General features: G+C 37.3%; 2 protein-coding genes across 7 annotated transcripts in view; one reads left to right on the forward strand and one right to left on the reverse strand.

Annotated features, from left to right (window-relative positions):
• LOC119520540 (zinc finger protein 596-like) overlaps window positions 1-17,489 on the forward strand; it is a 344,477-nt gene that overhangs the window by 312,990 nt on the left and 13,998 nt on the right. For 2 of the 4 annotated variants that reach the window (XM_037818470.1, XM_037818471.1), the window contains exons 2-6: window positions 10,311-10,392; window positions 12,557-12,683; window positions 13,017-13,112; window positions 13,634-13,716; window positions 14,153-17,216. In XM_037818470.1, the coding sequence (XP_037674398.1) occupies window positions 10,311-10,392; window positions 12,557-12,683; window positions 13,017-13,112; window positions 13,634-13,716; window positions 14,153-15,334 (1,570 nt within the window). In that variant the 3' untranslated portion in view covers window positions 15,335-17,216. Of the gene's footprint in view, window positions 1-9,955; window positions 10,086-10,310; window positions 10,393-12,556; window positions 12,684-13,016; window positions 13,113-13,633; window positions 13,717-14,152; window positions 17,217-17,489 lie in introns of those variants that run through there. The other 2 variants (XR_005214192.1, XM_037818469.1) reach the window with 2 other exon arrangements.
• LOC119520537 (zinc finger protein 596-like) overlaps window positions 1-17,489 on the reverse strand; it is an 803,197-nt gene that overhangs the window by 201,265 nt on the left and 584,443 nt on the right. The gene's annotated exons all lie outside the window — the stretch shown is intronic.

Below are 17,489 nucleotides of genomic sequence, written 5' to 3' on the forward strand. Positions count from 1 at the left end.
CATTGTTTTTTCATACTTTTGATTTCTTCCTTGTATTTTCCCAATGTCTTTTTTATAACCTTCATCTCTTTTGCCATATCTTTCCTCAACTAATTGATAGGATTTTTGGATAAATTTAGGAGATTTATTTGAATAATAATCAGTTATTTCAATTCCTGTATCTCAGTTGAAGTGTTAGTTTGTATCTTTGACTGGGCCATATGTTCAGTTTTTCATAAGGTGACTCAAAATGTTACATTGTCTATGCATCTGTTTTCCTTGATTACCCCATACCAGATGGGCCCAGGTCTCAGGAAGAAAGTTTAATCAGTTTCAAGTTTCCCTGAGCAGCAGGTTGTCAGACTGTCCTGTGAGGTCTCTGGACTCAGTGCTTTTCCTCTCCTGCCCAGCAGGTGGTGTTTTTCAGCCTGCAGCTCCCCAAAGGTGCAGTCCCTTTAGTTCACAGTGTACCTGCCCTTCTCAGAGGTGGAGGGTGTCAGAAGCAAAGCTTAAGTTGTTTCTGATTTTTTGTTTGTTTTCCCCCAGGCCCTGGGGTCTTAGTTCCCTGAGGGATGTCCAGCAGTTGAGCTGTGCTCACACCCTTTTCCTTAGGAAAGATACATCCCCTAGTGAATTATCTTCTATACTTGAGTTCCTCCTTTGCCCCTCTCTCTTAAATCCACACTTGCCTTGGCCAGCCTCTGCCAATTGAAAATGCCTGAGGCTTTCTCTAATGAGCTGCTTAGAATGAGAGAGCACGAAATGGTAAAAGAGCAAAAGCCCATTTTTAGAGCCTGGCTACAGCCCCTCTGTTTCACTGGTAGACCAGAGTTTGTACCCAGTACTCTGTACCTCTTTTTTGGTGCAGCTCTGTCAGCTCAGCCATCTCCAAAAGCCTCTGTGTTTAGTTGTGTGTGTGTGTGTGTGTGTGTGTGTGTGTGTAAATTTTTTTCTTTATTCATCCTGCCTCCTCTCTGCTGGGAGGAACCACCAATTCCTGTTTTCCTCAGGGCCTACATGTGCTTGTATGTTATATATAACGGTCCAAATTTGTTAAATTAAAACCACAATTAGAGCTTGGCTCAGCCACCCCTCCCTGCTGCAACATGGACTGATTCTTTCTCAGACAGCAGAAGTTTTGTAGCTCAGCCTGCCATGCTGGGGGCAGGGGCTATGGTCTGCAATTTTTATTTACTTTGTGCTGTGATCTCAGCTGTTCCACCCATTCCTGGCTGGTGTACAATGTGTGAGCAGTCATGGATGACCCCCAACAATTGTTCCAGACTATTTACTAGTTGTTCCTAGCTATTTACTAGTTGCTCTTGAGGACTAACTAAATTTGGTTTCCCAAATTTACCTCATAGTAGTGACTTTTCAGTTGGCTTTTATGCAGCTCAGAGACAGAGAAAGGTAATATTTTGGTTAACAGGAAACAGAGGTCTGGAAAAACCTCAGAAATTTCATTATTTTCTATTTACTTTCTGGGAAAGGTGCCTCCAGGAGTCTAGGGAGACACATGATGGCTTTGTTTATGTCTGGGAGGTCTGGGGAATATGGATTAAAGCTTATTCAAATCTGGGTGCAGTCTTTACATTTGCATATTGATGCATACTTTGCATTTACATTTTGCTCCTTTATGAGACCAAGGGTTCTCACAACTGCCTACTCCCTATCTTAAAATACATCTAAATGCTTCTTTAAATATTACATCTTTTATATATTGCATTTTTATTCCATTATATTGAGATATATTCACATACCCTACAATCATCGACAGTGCACAAATGGTCACAGTACAACCATACAGCTGTTCATTCATCACCACTGTCAATTTGGAATATTTCCATTATTCCAAAAGAATAAAAATAAAAATACAAGTAGAAAAGAACACCCATGATATCCTATCCCCCAAACCCCCTATTATTTATTTAATTTTGTCCCCATTTTGCTACTCATTTGTCCATACACTTGGAAAAGTAAGTGTGAGCCACAAGTTTTTCACAATCACACAGTCACAGAATGTAAGCTATATAGTTATACAGTCATCTTCCAGAATCAAGGCTACTTGGTTACAGTTCACCAGTTTCAGGTATTTCCCTCTAGTCATTCCTATACACTAAAAATTACAAAGGGATATCTATATAACATGTACAAATAACCTACAGAATTACCTCTCAACTCCATTTGAAATCCCCCAGCCATTGTAACTTTATTTTTTTCATTTCCTTCCCATTTTTGGTCAAGAATGTTTTCTCAGTCCCAAGACGCCAGGTCTGGGCTCATCCCCATGAGCCATGACTCAGAATGTCAGGGAGGTTCACACTCCTGGGAGTCATTTCCCATGTATTTGGGGAGGCAGTGTGTTTACCAGCTTTGTTGACCTAGAGAGAGACCACATCTGAGCAACAAAAGAGGTTCTCTGGGGGTGCCCCTTAAGCACATATACAAGGAGGCCCAGCTATCCTCTACAGCAAAAAGGATCACAAGGTTAAGCCCCAAGAACAAGGGCTCAGCCCTCCAAATTTGCAGTCCCCAATTCTAGTGAAATTTAATATTTCCACATTTTCCTGCAATCCCTCAGAGTGACTTTCTGAATGCATTCCTACTCTCCACCCAAATTACTTTGAGATGTATTGGGGTTTCACACCAACCTGTGCAAACCAATCAGATCTCACTCTCAAAGCTTCATGTAATTATGGTGGTTTTGTAAACTGACCATATACATGAAACTATCTGTTGTGCTATAGGGAATATAGATTTTTCACCAAATAAGTATATCTTCCTTTGGTCTTATGCAACACTTGAAGTTCTAAAACACAGTCAGTATCAACCTTTACCCTTCAGGTTGACCTGCCTTAGTCGTTACCAGATTTGCTTCAGTTGTATTTCTTATTGAATTCTGAACCCCTCCTTGGCATTTTGAACAATTGCCATATGGTTTAATATTGACATGCATAGCTGCCAAACTCTAGTTCTGAGTCTCATGTGTCACACAGATACTTGAAGTTCTATGGTCAGACCCAGCTTTACACAAAACGCTCAGCTTCTCAGAATCTGAAGGAAACCATTAAAACTCAGGAACAGATTTGACTGCTGTATGACCTCACAATAGAGGGATCTTTACAATAATCCTTCCCCTGATAACCTGTGCTCTAATAGTCAATACTCAGGGTTTACACAATATAGTTTGTCTATATTAGTGAAGTGTTATAACGTTATAACATTTGTCATTTTGTTTCTGGCATATTTCTCTCAATATGTTGTCCTCAAGATCCATCCACCAAGTTCCATGCCACACAACTTCATTCCTTCTTGAAACCTCTCAGTATTCTACACCACAGTCCACATTCTGTTCATTTGTTGAAGTACCTTATAGCAACTTCCATCCATTGAAAATCAGGAATACTGCCAACATAAACACCAGTGTGCAAATGTCCATTTATATCCCTGTTCTCAGCTCTTTCAATTGTATACTCAAGAGTGAGGTTTCATGGTCTTATGGCAACCCCATATACTTAGCTTTTTGCAGAACCACAGCACTGCACTCCAGATGGGCTGTACCATTCTACTTCCCCACCAGCATTGAATAGGTGTATCCCTCTTTCCATGTTTTCTCCAGCATTTGTATCCCTCTGCTTATTTTTCCACTGCAATTTTGTACAGATATATTCACATACTATACAATCATCCATCCACATTGTACAATCAATTTTTCACTGTATAATCATATGCTTGTGCATTTATCACCACAGTATAATCACACAGTTGTCCATTTATCACCACAGTCAGTGCTTGAACATATTCATTACTCCTAAAAATATTGTATAAGGATAATAAGAAGGGAAAAGTAAAAATAGAATAAAATTAAGAGAGATGTAATACAACTAAAAGGTCAGACAATACTATCACCACTAAGAATCCCATATCTCCTAAATCCATCATATCCCCCACTTATAGACTTTTCAGTTTGGTACATTGCCTTTGTTACAATTAATAGAAGCATATTGCAATGTTACTGTTTATACTCTAGATTTTGTTGATTATATTTTTCCTCAATACTCTCTCATTCTCAATACATTGCAAACTTGGCATTCATTTGTTCTCCTACTGAAGAAATTTTCTTATATTTGTACATTTAATCATCATTTTTCACTCAAGATTTTGCTAAGTCATACAGTACCAGTCTTTATCTCCTGTCTTTCCTTTTGGTGTCATAAATATCCCTAGCTTTCCTCTATCAACTTTACTCAGTCATCTTTGTTCAGTGTACTTACAATATTGTGCTATCATCATGGAGTATTTTGCTATTTCTGGATCTATAAATCAATATTGTTGAACATTCTTTTCTTCTTCAGCATAAAATTCCCAATCTGTACCCTCTTTCTATCTTATGATAACCTGTGTTCCTAGCTTTTAACTCTTAAAGTTTTTTCATTAATCTTTGTTCATTTTAGTGAGACCATACAGTATATGACCTTTTGTTTTTGTCTAATTCCACTCACTATAATATCCTCAGGGTTCATCCATAATGTTTTATGCTCTGTGTCTTTTTTCTGTCTTACAGCTGCGTAATACTCCAATTTAGTGTATATGCTAGTCATCATCATTTGTTTATCCAGTTATCCATTATGGACATTTGGGCTATTTCCTTTTTTTGGAATTTGTGAATAATGGCACTATAAACATTGGTTTACAAATGTCCATTAATTTCTTAGCTTTCATTTCTTCTGAGTATGTATAATAGTGGAATTGCTGGATCATATGGCAATTCTAATCTTAGTTTCCTGTGGTACTGCACACTGCCTTCCAGAGGGGTGCATCATTCTAAATTCACAACAACAGTGAATAAACAGGCCACTTTATCCACATCCTCTCCTACCCTTGTTATTTTAATTATTTTTTGATTATGACCATTCTAGTATGTATGCATTGATATCTTACTGTAGTTTTGGTTTGCATTTCCTTAATACTAAATGATGTTCAGTATCATTTTATATGTTTTTCAGCCATTTGCATTTCTTCTTCAGAAATGTGTCCATCCATGTCTTTTGCCCAGTTTCTAATTTGGTTATTTATCTTACTGTTTCTGAGTTGTAGGATCATTAACAAGCAGACAGAGTCTTTTAGTGGTGACTGACCTTAAAGATCCAGAAGACTCCTCTGTCCTGGGAGGGGGAGCCCAGAAGACCAGGTGTGATCTTTGGCCAATGGGTGAAACTTGGGGCCCATGGATTGGCTCTGAAAGGGGGATTTATGTCCCTTTTTCTGTCTCTCATCCTGAGCAGCTCAGTGAAGAAAGCCTCAGCCATTTTCAGTTTGCAGCACTCTGACTCTGACAGGGGTGTTGATAGCAGAGTCAGAGACAAGGGGGCTATTTTTAAATGAAGATGATAACTCTATAGGCATGTATCTTCCCTAAGAGGAAGGAGGTGGGGCCCAACTCTACTACCCACCTTCCATTCAAAACCAGACTCCAGAGCCTGGGGGAAAACAGCCAAAACAGAAACTAAAGGGGCCAGACCTACTTACACAAGGCAGGAGCAAAAGGCTGAGGGGCACCACCTGCTGGACAGGTTAGGAAAATCACATTGGTTACAGACCTCCCAGGAAAGACTGTCAATCCCTAAGACATGCCTTTAGGGAGACATGAAACTGAATATACCCCCACTCTGAGATCTGAAACTGCCAACCCGGAATTTTATATCTGGTCTGAGAAAATCTGATTGGGGTACCCAAAGAGACTAGATGCCTAGACAATGGAAAACTACAATCTGCATTAGGAAAAATGAAGATATGTCCCAGTCAAAGGAATAAATTTGCACCTCAGTCAAGATATAGTTGAGATATTGTTTCATATTATGAGTCAATCTATTAAAGACTTTGAAAGAAATATGCTAAATGAAATAAAAAACCAAATCAATGAGTTCATGGAAAATATGGCAAAAGAAATGAAGCCTATAAAGAAAATACTGTGCAAACATAATGTAAAATTGGAAGTTTGAGAAAACAACTGGCAAAATCTGTGGAAATGAGTCAGAACAGAAGAGATGAAAAACACAATGGAGACATATAGCAGCAGATCTCAAGAGGCCAAAGGAAACACTCAGAAACTGGAGAACAAGATACCTGAAATCCCACACAGGAAAGAACAGATAGGGAAAAGAATGGAAAAATATGAGCAGCATCTAAGGGAGTTGAATGACAACATGAAGAGCATGAATGTGCATGCCATGGTTGTCCCAGAAGGAGAAGAGAATGGAAAAGGGGCAGAAACATTAATTCAGGAATTAATTAATGAAAATATTCCATCTCTTATGAAAGACATAAAATTACAGATCCAAGAAGTGCAACATACCCCAAACAGAATAGATCTGAATAGACCTGTGACTAGACAGTTAATCATATTATCAGATGTTAAAGACAGAGAGGATCCTGAAAGCAGCAGGAGAAAAGTTATCCATCACATACAGGGGAAACTTGACATGACTGGATTTCTCAGCTGAAACTATGGAGGCAAGAAGGAATTGGTGTGACATACTTATACTGAAAGAGAGAAACTGCCAACCAAGAATTTTATATCTGACAAATCTTGTCATTCAAATGTGAGAGTTTAAAATGTTCTCTGACAAACAGACAATGAGAAAGTTTGTGAACAAGGTACATGTGCTGTAGAAAATGCTAAAAGGAGCGCTACAGAGAGTTAGGAAAGACAGGAGTGAGAGGTTTGCAACACAGTTTTGCATGATGGTAGCACAGCAATGTGGGTACACTGAACAAAGATGACTGTGAGTATGATTGAAAGCAGAATGTTAGGGGCATGTGGGACAACAGAAGAAAAGAAAAAAGATAAAGACTGGGACTCTATAACTCACTGAAACCTAGACTGCTTATAGTTGTGATAAAATATAGAAATGTGTTTTTACATGAGGGAGAACAAATGAAAGTCAACTTTACAAGGTGTTTAAAATTGGGTGGTTTGGGGGAAAAATACAGTCAGTGCAAATTAGAGACTATAGTTAACAGAAACATTGTATTATGCTTCTGTATTAGTTAGGGTTTTCCTTGGAAACAGAGTCAATGAGAGATGTCTCTTATTATCAAATTGTAAAAGTGACTCACGCAACTGCGGGAGCGCACGAGTCCAAATTCTGCAGAGCCATCAACAAGCTGTCAACTCCAAGGAAGACGTCCGACGAACTCCTCGGGAAACGAACCGACAACTTTGACGAACTCCTCAGGAAACGAACTGGCAACTTCGACGAGCTCCCCAGGAAAAGCTTCACTGAGCAGCTGAAGAAGAAGTGAAGGTTTCTCTAACCGTCCGGCTTATAAGCCTCCAACTGATCACCCGGACCAAATCCAGCCAATTGCATTCTCTCACTGTGGAAGCACGCCCCTTGATGAGTCATCAGTCAGCTGCAGTCAATTGACTGATGATCCGACAAACCAGTCAGCCTCAAATAGCCTCACAGGAATCTTCAGGCCAGTGCCCGCTTGACCAGACAGCTAGGCCACCTAGCCAAGTTGACACATGAACCCAACCATCACAGCTTCCTTTACTGTAACAAAGGCAACATACCAAATCTAAACGCCTATAAGAGGGGTACATAATCTAGGGGCATGGGATTCTTGACATTGATGATTGTCTCAATCTTTTATGCTACTTTAGTCTAATGCTATCTTTCCTGTTTTTACTTTTTATCTGTCATGTTTTTCTTTCTTTTCCTTTTTCTTTTGTCTTCATACCTTCTTTGACTCTTCATCCTTTGTGGAAGAAATGGAGAAGTCCTTATATAGATAGTGTTGATTTCGGTGAATACATAAATACATGCCTATACAGGGAACCATCAGTTGTTTTCTTATGACAGAATGTGTGGTGGGTGAACAAAACCATCTTAAAAAAAACAGTTTGATGAAACATTTTGGTCACTACATTGAGTGAAATATGTCAAACACATAAGGAAAACATTCCATGGTCACACTGATATGGACTAATTATAATATGTAAATTTATCGACATGAAATATAACTTGCCAGTATATAGAATGATGCTAAAGAATGAGGAGTGTTTAAAGTTGGAGGTTAAAAAATGGGAATGTATAAAACAGTGAACATGTGTTAGACAATGTCTGTGATTACCTGTATATATATTACAAATCTCTTTCATGAAATAGAACAAATGTATGAAATTATAATCAGAAGTCAATAATAGAGGGGTAAATAAGAAAGAAAATATACATATTGCAAACTATGTACTATAGTTAGTAGTATTTTAACATTATTTCATCAATAGAAATGAATGTACTATTCCAATACTATGAGTCAGTAATGGAGGGGGTGCTTAGGGTTATGGGAGGATTTGAGTTTTCTTTTTTCTTTATGTCTTTTCTGGACTAATGAAAATGTTCTAAAAATTGAAAAATATACTTGTGGTAATGGATGTGCAGTTCTTTGATGATACCATGGGCAATTGATTGTTCACTTTGGACCTTTGAATAATTGTATGGTATGTGAACAATCTCAGTAAAATTAAATTTAAAAAAGGTATTAAGATTTGGAGAATTCATATAGTATGCAGGAACAAATTAATGAGCAAGACATAGTACAGTTACTAGGTATATTTGAAAACTTCTGGGAGTTGTGACTCTGTGTTTAGACCAGGATCAATATCTTAGTCAAGTACTGTGCCAGATGTAGTCATGGAAAATTGCAGTTATTTGTAGTCACTGAGTATTGAGGGTTAGTTTGCTGAATGTGGTAAATAATCACAGGGACATAATGTTGGTCTTGGTAAATATCTTTTGAAATTATAAACTGAAAAATGCTGGGAGTAAAAATGAGAGATAGGGGATGATGTTTGTCTAGAGGGTCAGTACATTGTATGTCCCCACGGAGAAGCAGAACTTGGGCATGGGAGAGAAGGTTGTGGCCACAGGTGGGACTTCTGATCTTTGATATGAAAGGGATATTCCAGGTAACAATCTGAGTAATATGTAACACTCCAGGAATTTAAGCTTGGCAGACAGACACAGCAAAATTATAAATCTGCCTATGTTATTTTCTGGTCATGTAATTTTGTCATAATACTAAATTTTTCTGAATTCTGATACTGTCATTTGTTAACTTGTTTTTAAAAAAATACCCATAAGCAGCAGGATTATTGTGAAGATTACATAAGCAAATTCAGTGAATCACCAAGCGGAGTCACACATTATACACCTTATGTTCTCTTTATTTCTCAGATACAACTGGCAAGTTAAACCTAGTTTTGCTTATGACAAATTATCATCAATTATCTGTGAAGAATATTTAATAATTAACAGTGTTTTAGGGATAATTTACTAGTTGTAGATGATTAATTATTTCACATGAATGCACACACATATACACACACTGATACCCACAGCACATATAAAGATAGTGAAAGATAAATGCATTCATATTCCTACAAAAAATGATTCATAAGGGACAAGTGTACAACAACCCCTTTATTCAATTATATATGGAACAACTAGATAGCCTCACAAACCCCTTCAGTCTATAGTTTTTGGCCCTCTGTACCTTCTGAGATTTGTGGAACACAATAGAAACCTTATGAACATATACTCCTGTTATTTTCTTTTCCAGGGGATTTTGAATTCTTGATTTGGATAATGGACATCATTGATCCCTACAAATGAAAATTATGTTTTTAATTCTTAACCCCATCATGAAATCATTTTGAAGTTTCATGATAAATATCCAAATCCATTAGGGAAATGTCTTAAAGTCAGTGTTGATGTGTTTGAGGGAGTTATCTTTCCAGAAATCCAAAGGAGTTGAACCAAGATGATTTAGGGCAATTGCATACAGAAGAGGAGGGGCAGGATAGAGGAGGGGGGTGAGAGTGTCCAGAGGGCAGGTATAGACATTGGAGAAGCAATGGTGCTTCATAAACAAAAAATGCTATGAGAATTTCTGCAATATTTACCTGCAGGGGAAGACCAAAATCTACAAGAGTTATGAGTTAGAGATACCTATTCTTGAATCATGGAGGAGATTGAAAAACTGACCACCATGGGACAATTAACACATGAAATATGATTTTTCATGTTCTTATCTATAAGGTATCTTATTCACATTTTCATTATTAGCAACATGAGCTGTAGCCTTCTTATATTTGAGTTTAGGAAATGAGAACCTTCCCCTGTTTCTCTTAGAGTACACTACAGGTTTCTGCCAGTTGGACTAAGGGGTGGTTAATTCCAGATGATGATTTGGGTGTATATGACAAGTGGGTCTGGAAAATGTGGACAAAGTTTTGGTCTCTTGTCTTCTTTCTCCATCCTCAGCACTGAATGTTTATTGCTCAGACTGAGAGTGGAAATCAGAGGAAGACCGTTGGTGGCAGAACTATTGACAATGCAAACACTGGTGAGAAGGGAATTACTGTTTCTACTGAAATAAAACTCTATTCAAAAATATGCCTATTTCACCTACTGACCTCACTGTTTCTAAGTATACTCATGAAATATTCACATATTTGAGATCCACTTAAGTATACTCAGGACTCTGGTATAATTATTGTGGTCCAAGAAATGATTAAGAAATCTATCATTTACACTGATTTATTGCAGCTTCTATTAAGGCTGTGTATTCCCAGAAGAGATGTGGGTGGATTTATGTGCTTCCCAGAACCTATAGCCTTAGTGGTAAAGTAATTCACTCATTCACTATGTTAGTGGTAGTAATGTGCTTAGGATTGTGGTGAACACAAGGGGTAGAGATGAGAAGCTGCACAACTTAACACTCCAATAGGGAGCCATATGGTTCTTCATGTGAGTTCAGTCTGTCCAGTGTTAAGAGTGCTGGGTTCAGGGCAATGCTGTGTTCAGGAATGGATTAGAAAGAAACCAGAAAAGGCAATGAAAGTAATGCATTTATAATATCCAATAGTTACCTTATTATAGTTTTGATTGAATATATATTCATGTTTTGTAAAGATCTTTTAAATTCTCAAGTCCATCTTGTCCCCAGTTAAACATTTTCTTGCTTGTTGACATTTGTACAACTTTGATAATTTGAAGCAATGAGTAAGGAATATTGTTTCCTTACATTAAGTTGTGCACACAGGATGATCATTGTAGGGAGAGTAGAATTTTAGGACCACTTAAAATACTTGAAAATCTAGTGAGAAAGAGCAGAAAATATGCAGTGTCTAATTTTCCTAGAACAGAGTCAATAATGAAAACTCTTGTTTGTAGGTGTAGGAGAATATTACTTATTGGTGGCCTCCTACCAGAGGAAGAGTCAGCCTAGGGCTGTACTTTAGTATAGCAGTCAAAGGGGGCCATGGTTTCTTCTACTGCGTATCCTACCCTCATATCATAATAAACACCTGAGTTTTCTGGAGTTGAAAGAGGAAGAACATACTCTCCCCAAGTACTGTATAAAGTTTGTAGACTTCTAAAAAATTATGTGCATTGCTTCAAGTTGATCCACCAGTTTATTGAATAATAGATTTATCCCTTGTACTTAACAAGTGTTGGTTACATAGGAATCGTTAGTCATTGCATTTTTCAAAACTTGTCACAGTTTGTTAAACCATTTCATAGACAAGGAAACTGAGATCATTGCTGGTGCCTCAAATTGTTTAAGTTCAATTTGAAATTTGTGTCCAGGTGGAAGTCAGGTATCACAAACTGCTGTCATGAGACATTTCCTGAATTATGTAGTTTGTTATTCCAAAAACTTAGGGAGTCAGGGTTGCCATTTGGAGACAGTCAGGAGTATGAAGAGACCTGTTTGTGTGTGGGTAGCCCACAAGCAGAGCAGAAAGGATCAGTGAGTTTATGCTTTCAATGTGGTGTAGGGGTGTAAGTTTGTAGATATTTCACAGGAGTCAGAGAATGGTTAGTTTAAAGCAAATACCAGGGTCCTATTGTTGTAGGGACGGTTGCCATAGCATTTGGGACCACCTGAGGGTTCTAGGCAAGGCATATCTATGACGTCAGTGGTGATCAAAGATGTAGGTATGAATTCTGAGGTGTTTAGGTTAGAGGGATAGACAATGTTTAATTAGGCCAGAGGTCAGTGTTGAGGCAAGTGGCTTGGTCAAAGATGGATGGTAAGGCAGAACACAAAAATATTTTTATAGGTTGGATGGGAATAATTGAATAATCATTTTGTTAAAAAGTAGAAGATCATGAATAATGCTTCCCTAATTATAAGACTGTGCATTTACTTCAAATTGTTGGAGATTTAGTTATGGATTCTCAAGAGCAAATTTCATGACCACCATCTGGAAGTCATTATTACCAGTTTGTAGGCAAACTTTCAGGATACATCACACCATAGATTATGCAGTATTGTCTTCTGTTGAACTTTTATGTACGCTGAGTTTGTATGTCTCTGTGAGTGTATCTGAAAAATAGATGTCAAGTTAGCAGTAAGAATGATCTTACTGGAATCCCAAACACAGTTTGGTCTTTTTATACATACAACCCCTTTCCTTCTTCAGTGCTATAATTTCTATCTATCTACTGTAGATATTGGTAGGAATAGTCTTATCTGATCTCAATTGCCTATGATGTTTTAGGAATCAGTGACCTTCAGTGATGTATCTATAGACTTTGATGCAGAAGAGTGGGCCTTGATGGATAAAACCCAGAGAAACCTGTTCAGACATGTTATGCTAGAGGTTATCAGTCATCTGGTGTCAGTAGGTGAGTTTCTTAAAATTTACTCTATCATGTATACACCTATCCATCCATCCATCTATCCATCTATCCATCTAATCTCTCATCAATACTTTCAAGTATCTAGACAACAGTTATCTATGAATTTAGACATGAGGATCAACACATACTTAATTACTGTGACTGAAGTTCAGGAGTCATCCTTTGCTGGAAGTGGATTATCAATACCCTATGTTTAAATTACATTTTCACATTCTGCTTTTCACAGTTTACCTTATTGTTCCTAATCAATAGACTTGATCATCATGACCTTGAATCAGCATGGAACTCAAAATCTATTCTTCTGTTTCTCAAAAATAGGGTATCAGCTCTGCAAATCAGAAGTGGTTTCCCAGTTGGAACAAGGAGAGGAACTGTGGAGGGAAGGATTAGGATTTCTCCAAGGACAGAGTACAAGTGAGTTGTTGGATGCTGTGTGTCAATATGAAGGGGGGCCTGGTCAATGAATGAGGAGGTCTTTAGAAATATCAACTGAAGATTTCCTTAATTGAGTGATATTCCCTGAAATGTAGGCTGTGGCTTGGGGAAATCTCCACATATGTGCAATTATTCCATGCATGTTTCAATTTCTAGTTAAGAATCCATCTATGATTGTCTTTGGGTTAAAGGCTGAGATATTTATGTAATTATTGGAGTCATAGTTACACAAGGTGGCTTTTTCCTTGTCTTCCTCTTTGAGGAATTTCCCTCTGATTACCACCCAGCATGCCATCTTGTTATTTTCCATTACTTTAGTACTGAAAATATTTTAGTTCTCTATTTCCAGTAAATGTTTTGCTACTTTTTAGAGTACACATAAATTTTAGGCTCTTTCCCATTAAAATGGCAATATATGAAACATCATCATATGAACCTTGGAAGTTTTCAATATTTCAGTCTGCTAATGACACTCTATAATGTTTACAAAATTATTTCAGGCAGACAGAAAGACGATAGAGAAGAAGAAATGATAACCATGCCACATATCTGCAATAAGGAGAAATATACCATCCAGCCAAAGGTAAGCATCCTGTGTGAGCAGTGGGCTTCAAAATAGATTCCTGGGATTGAATAGTCTAGCAGTTCATCACAATCATCTGAATGTAATTATATACGAGATTAAACACCATCCCATCAATAAATTTTGGATAATTTTGGTTAAGGGAATAATTAACCTTAACTGAAAACCATTAACCTGAAGTCTTATAAAAGTATAACTGCATAAACATGTTTATATACCTATTCTTTGAAACACATTGAAGTATTCAAATTTAATTAGAAAACTCTGCAGTTGAGAATCTAAAAAGAGAAATATTTGCATGCAAAAAGTAGCACACAATGTGCATGTCAATAACATGATGAATTTTAACTGGAGCCTCACTGAATTATTATACAATAGAATTGAATTGATGCATATACATGGATATACCTTTAACAGTTTGTCTTCTCATTTGTAGCAGCAGATTTCTACTATTGGAGAGGATCCATTTGTGAGTAATCATTTGGGAGAAGATTTAATTCACTCCACATTGACTGACATGGAAACAGAGCCCTATGTAAATGAACATTCTCAAAAAGCTATCAGTTATCAGTCATTCTTTACTGGACATAAGCAAATTCAATCTGGACATAATTTGCATGATTATCATCCATGTGTAAAAGCCTTGAGAAATATTTCTGTCCCTAGACAGTATGAGAGAACTTGCACTGGAGAGAAATCACATGTCTGCCATCTATGTGGGAAATATTTCAGTCAATGTTGTAACCTTAAGGAACATGAGAGAACTCACACTAGGGAGACAGCATATATCTGCCATCATTGTGGGAAAATCTTCACTTATAGTTCAAAGCTCAGAGACCATGTGAGAACTCACACTGGGGAGAAACCATATGTCTGCAAGGTATGTGGGAAATCTTTCAGTCAACATGGTAACCTTAGGCAACATGAGAGAACTCACACTGGGGAGAAACCATACATCTGCCATCTATGTGGGAAATCCTTCAATCAAAGTGGTCACCTTAGGCAACATGAGAGAACTCACAATGTGGAGAAACCATACATCTGCCAGCTATGTGGGAAATCCTTCAGTCTAAGTGAAAAGTTTAGGCAACATGAGAGAACTCACATTGGGGAAAAACCATATGCCTGCAAAGTTTGTGGGAAATCCTTCAGTCGGTGTGGTAGCCTTAGGATACATGAGAGGATTCACACTGGGGAGAAACCATATGTCTGCCATTTATGTTGGAAATCCTTTCAAGTAATTTCTAAACTTAGGCAACATGAGAGAACTCACACAGGGGAGAAACCATATGTCTGCAATTTGTGTGGGAAAGCCTTCCATGTAAGTTCTAAACTTAGGCTACATGAGAGAACTCACACAGGGGAGAAACCATATGTCTGCCATCTGTGTGGGAAATCCTTCAGTCAGTGTGGTAGCCTGAGGGAACATGAGAGAATTCACACTGGGGAGAAACCATATGACTGCTATCAATGTGGGAAATCCTTCCGTCATTGTAGTAGCCTGAGGGGACATGAGAGAACTCACTCTGGGGAGAAACCATATATCTGCCATTTGTGTGGGAAATCCTTCCATCAGAGTTGTAAACTTAGGCAACATGAGAGAACTCACACTGGATAGAAACAATATGAATGCCATCTATGTGAGAAAGACTTCCCTAATTCTAACTTCATACAACATATGAGAACTCACACTGGGTAGAAACCATACACCTGCCACCTATGTGTAAAATCCCTAAGTCAATATGGTATTTGTAAGCAACATGAGAGAACTTACACTGGGGGAAACCATATATCTGCAATTTATGAGGAAATCCTTCAGACATTGTGGTACCCTTAGGCAACTTGGGAGAACTCACACTAGAAAGAAACCGTATGTCAGCTTTCTTGCAGGAAAGAGTTCACTGATAGAGTGATCCTCAGACAACATGAGATAATTGACACTGGAGAGACATGTCTATGATCTCTGTGGGAAAACCTTTATACATAATTCTGCCAGTAGGAACATCATGGAACTCAATAAATATTTTGTGAATATGCAAGAGTTCTCAGACATGCCTACCAACTTTAAAAAGTAGCAACTCACACAGGAGAGTTTCATCAATGTCTAAATGCCTTTATTTACAATGTGTCCTTAAATAACATGATTACACTGTCCTGGGAGGAACAGTATATAATTACCTATAATAGATTTCAGCTGAGCCTCAGCATTGGTGTATGCAGGCATAGCTCAGAGTTAGAATAACTCCAAAATGAGAAAACTTGATAAGAAAGACATTATCAGTAGGAAGAAACTGTTAGAGAACTCAAGGACATAATTATTGGTGGAATAATTACTCATTGGAGAAATGTGTGAAATCATTTACTTACAGAGCAATATGTCAAATAGATGTGACGTTTCCCATTTTATAAAATAGTCTCTGTAGAGATGTATATACAGATGTATGTATGTGTGTATGAAATAAAGTCTTTGGTGGCTTTGAATTTATTCCTCAAAGTTTAATTCCCCATAATGAGGAAATCTCAACACTAAAATCAAATAAAAAAGGGTTCAGATGGAGTTCATATTGGAAATATACTAGGAAAAACGTAAAAAATAAATGCTTTATAACACAATTCAATCATGCAGAGTTTTGCCTAGTAAACTATTAATGAGAAACAAATTAAGACACAGGATTGTGATCTGGGAGTGCTGAATGCAGAATTTTTTAATGAGTTTTAGACAAGGAAATCAATGTTTTTTTCTTGATGTTTTGCAAATACTTATGAAGTAAAAGCTGTAGCTGAAAATTCTATAATGTTCAGCTTCCATTTTTTCACAGAAACCTAAACATAAATATGATGACTGTTAAACCAGAGAACTTTGCATGTTAAAAGAATATACAGACCAAGATTATGCATCATAAATGTTATATAATATAAACAGGTATGAATACAGCAATAATGGACAGAATATAAATAAATAGATAAATTTGGGTTCATCTCTGGTGGTACAGATATTTTCCTTTACACTGTAACTATTGGTCTTGTACCTTAAAGCAGAATTAGAAGGAACTCTTAAAAGTATAATAATAAAGTTGTAAGTCATGGAAAATTGGGTAGCCTGAGGATGGGTTATCTCCCAATCTTGATCAGGCATTGGGGTCATTCTCTCCATTAGAAATGGGTTTGGGTGATCAAAGATGGCAGATTAGAAGAGATAGAGCAAAATTCTCCCCTGTGGAAGACACTAGGTAAAAGCATTTTTTCATTTGGCAGACTCCTTTTACTGCTGAAAAGTTTTACTCAGGACTGTTTTTAAGACATTAGCATTCCAGTTAGCTTTATAGGTGATAGCTTTCAACTGGACCTTTCCTTCAGCTGCATCATCATTATAGAACACTTTAAATGTAATTTTCACCAGTGCTGAGATTGGAAACTTAAGTCCACCATAAGTTTTATGTAATTTCTGACAAATGCTGGAGGCATGCTGACAAATAAAAGACTGATTTACATTGCATTGATTTATTGGGTCCTCTAGCTTTATGTTAGTAAATTTTAGGTAAGCTTTGAATAATCATTCTAAAAACTTTGATGGATTTTCATCCAACTGCTAGACAACCTCCTGAATTTATTAAAGTTACTTTGTTTAAGAATTCCATTTCTTAGTCTCACAATTATGTCTGCTTTACAGTGATCTAATTTTGTTCTGCTAGCTTGTTTTCTTGGGTCCCAATAGGGGTCTACATGTGGAATAGCCAGATTTCCTGGGGCATGAACTGCATTTTCTGGTTTAT

Source organism: Choloepus didactylus, chromosome 25 (genome assembly GCF_015220235.1).
Source record: "Choloepus didactylus isolate mChoDid1 chromosome 25, mChoDid1.pri, whole genome shotgun sequence".
In the NCBI taxonomy this organism is placed as follows: Eukaryota; Metazoa; Chordata; class Mammalia; order Pilosa; family Megalonychidae; genus Choloepus; species Choloepus didactylus.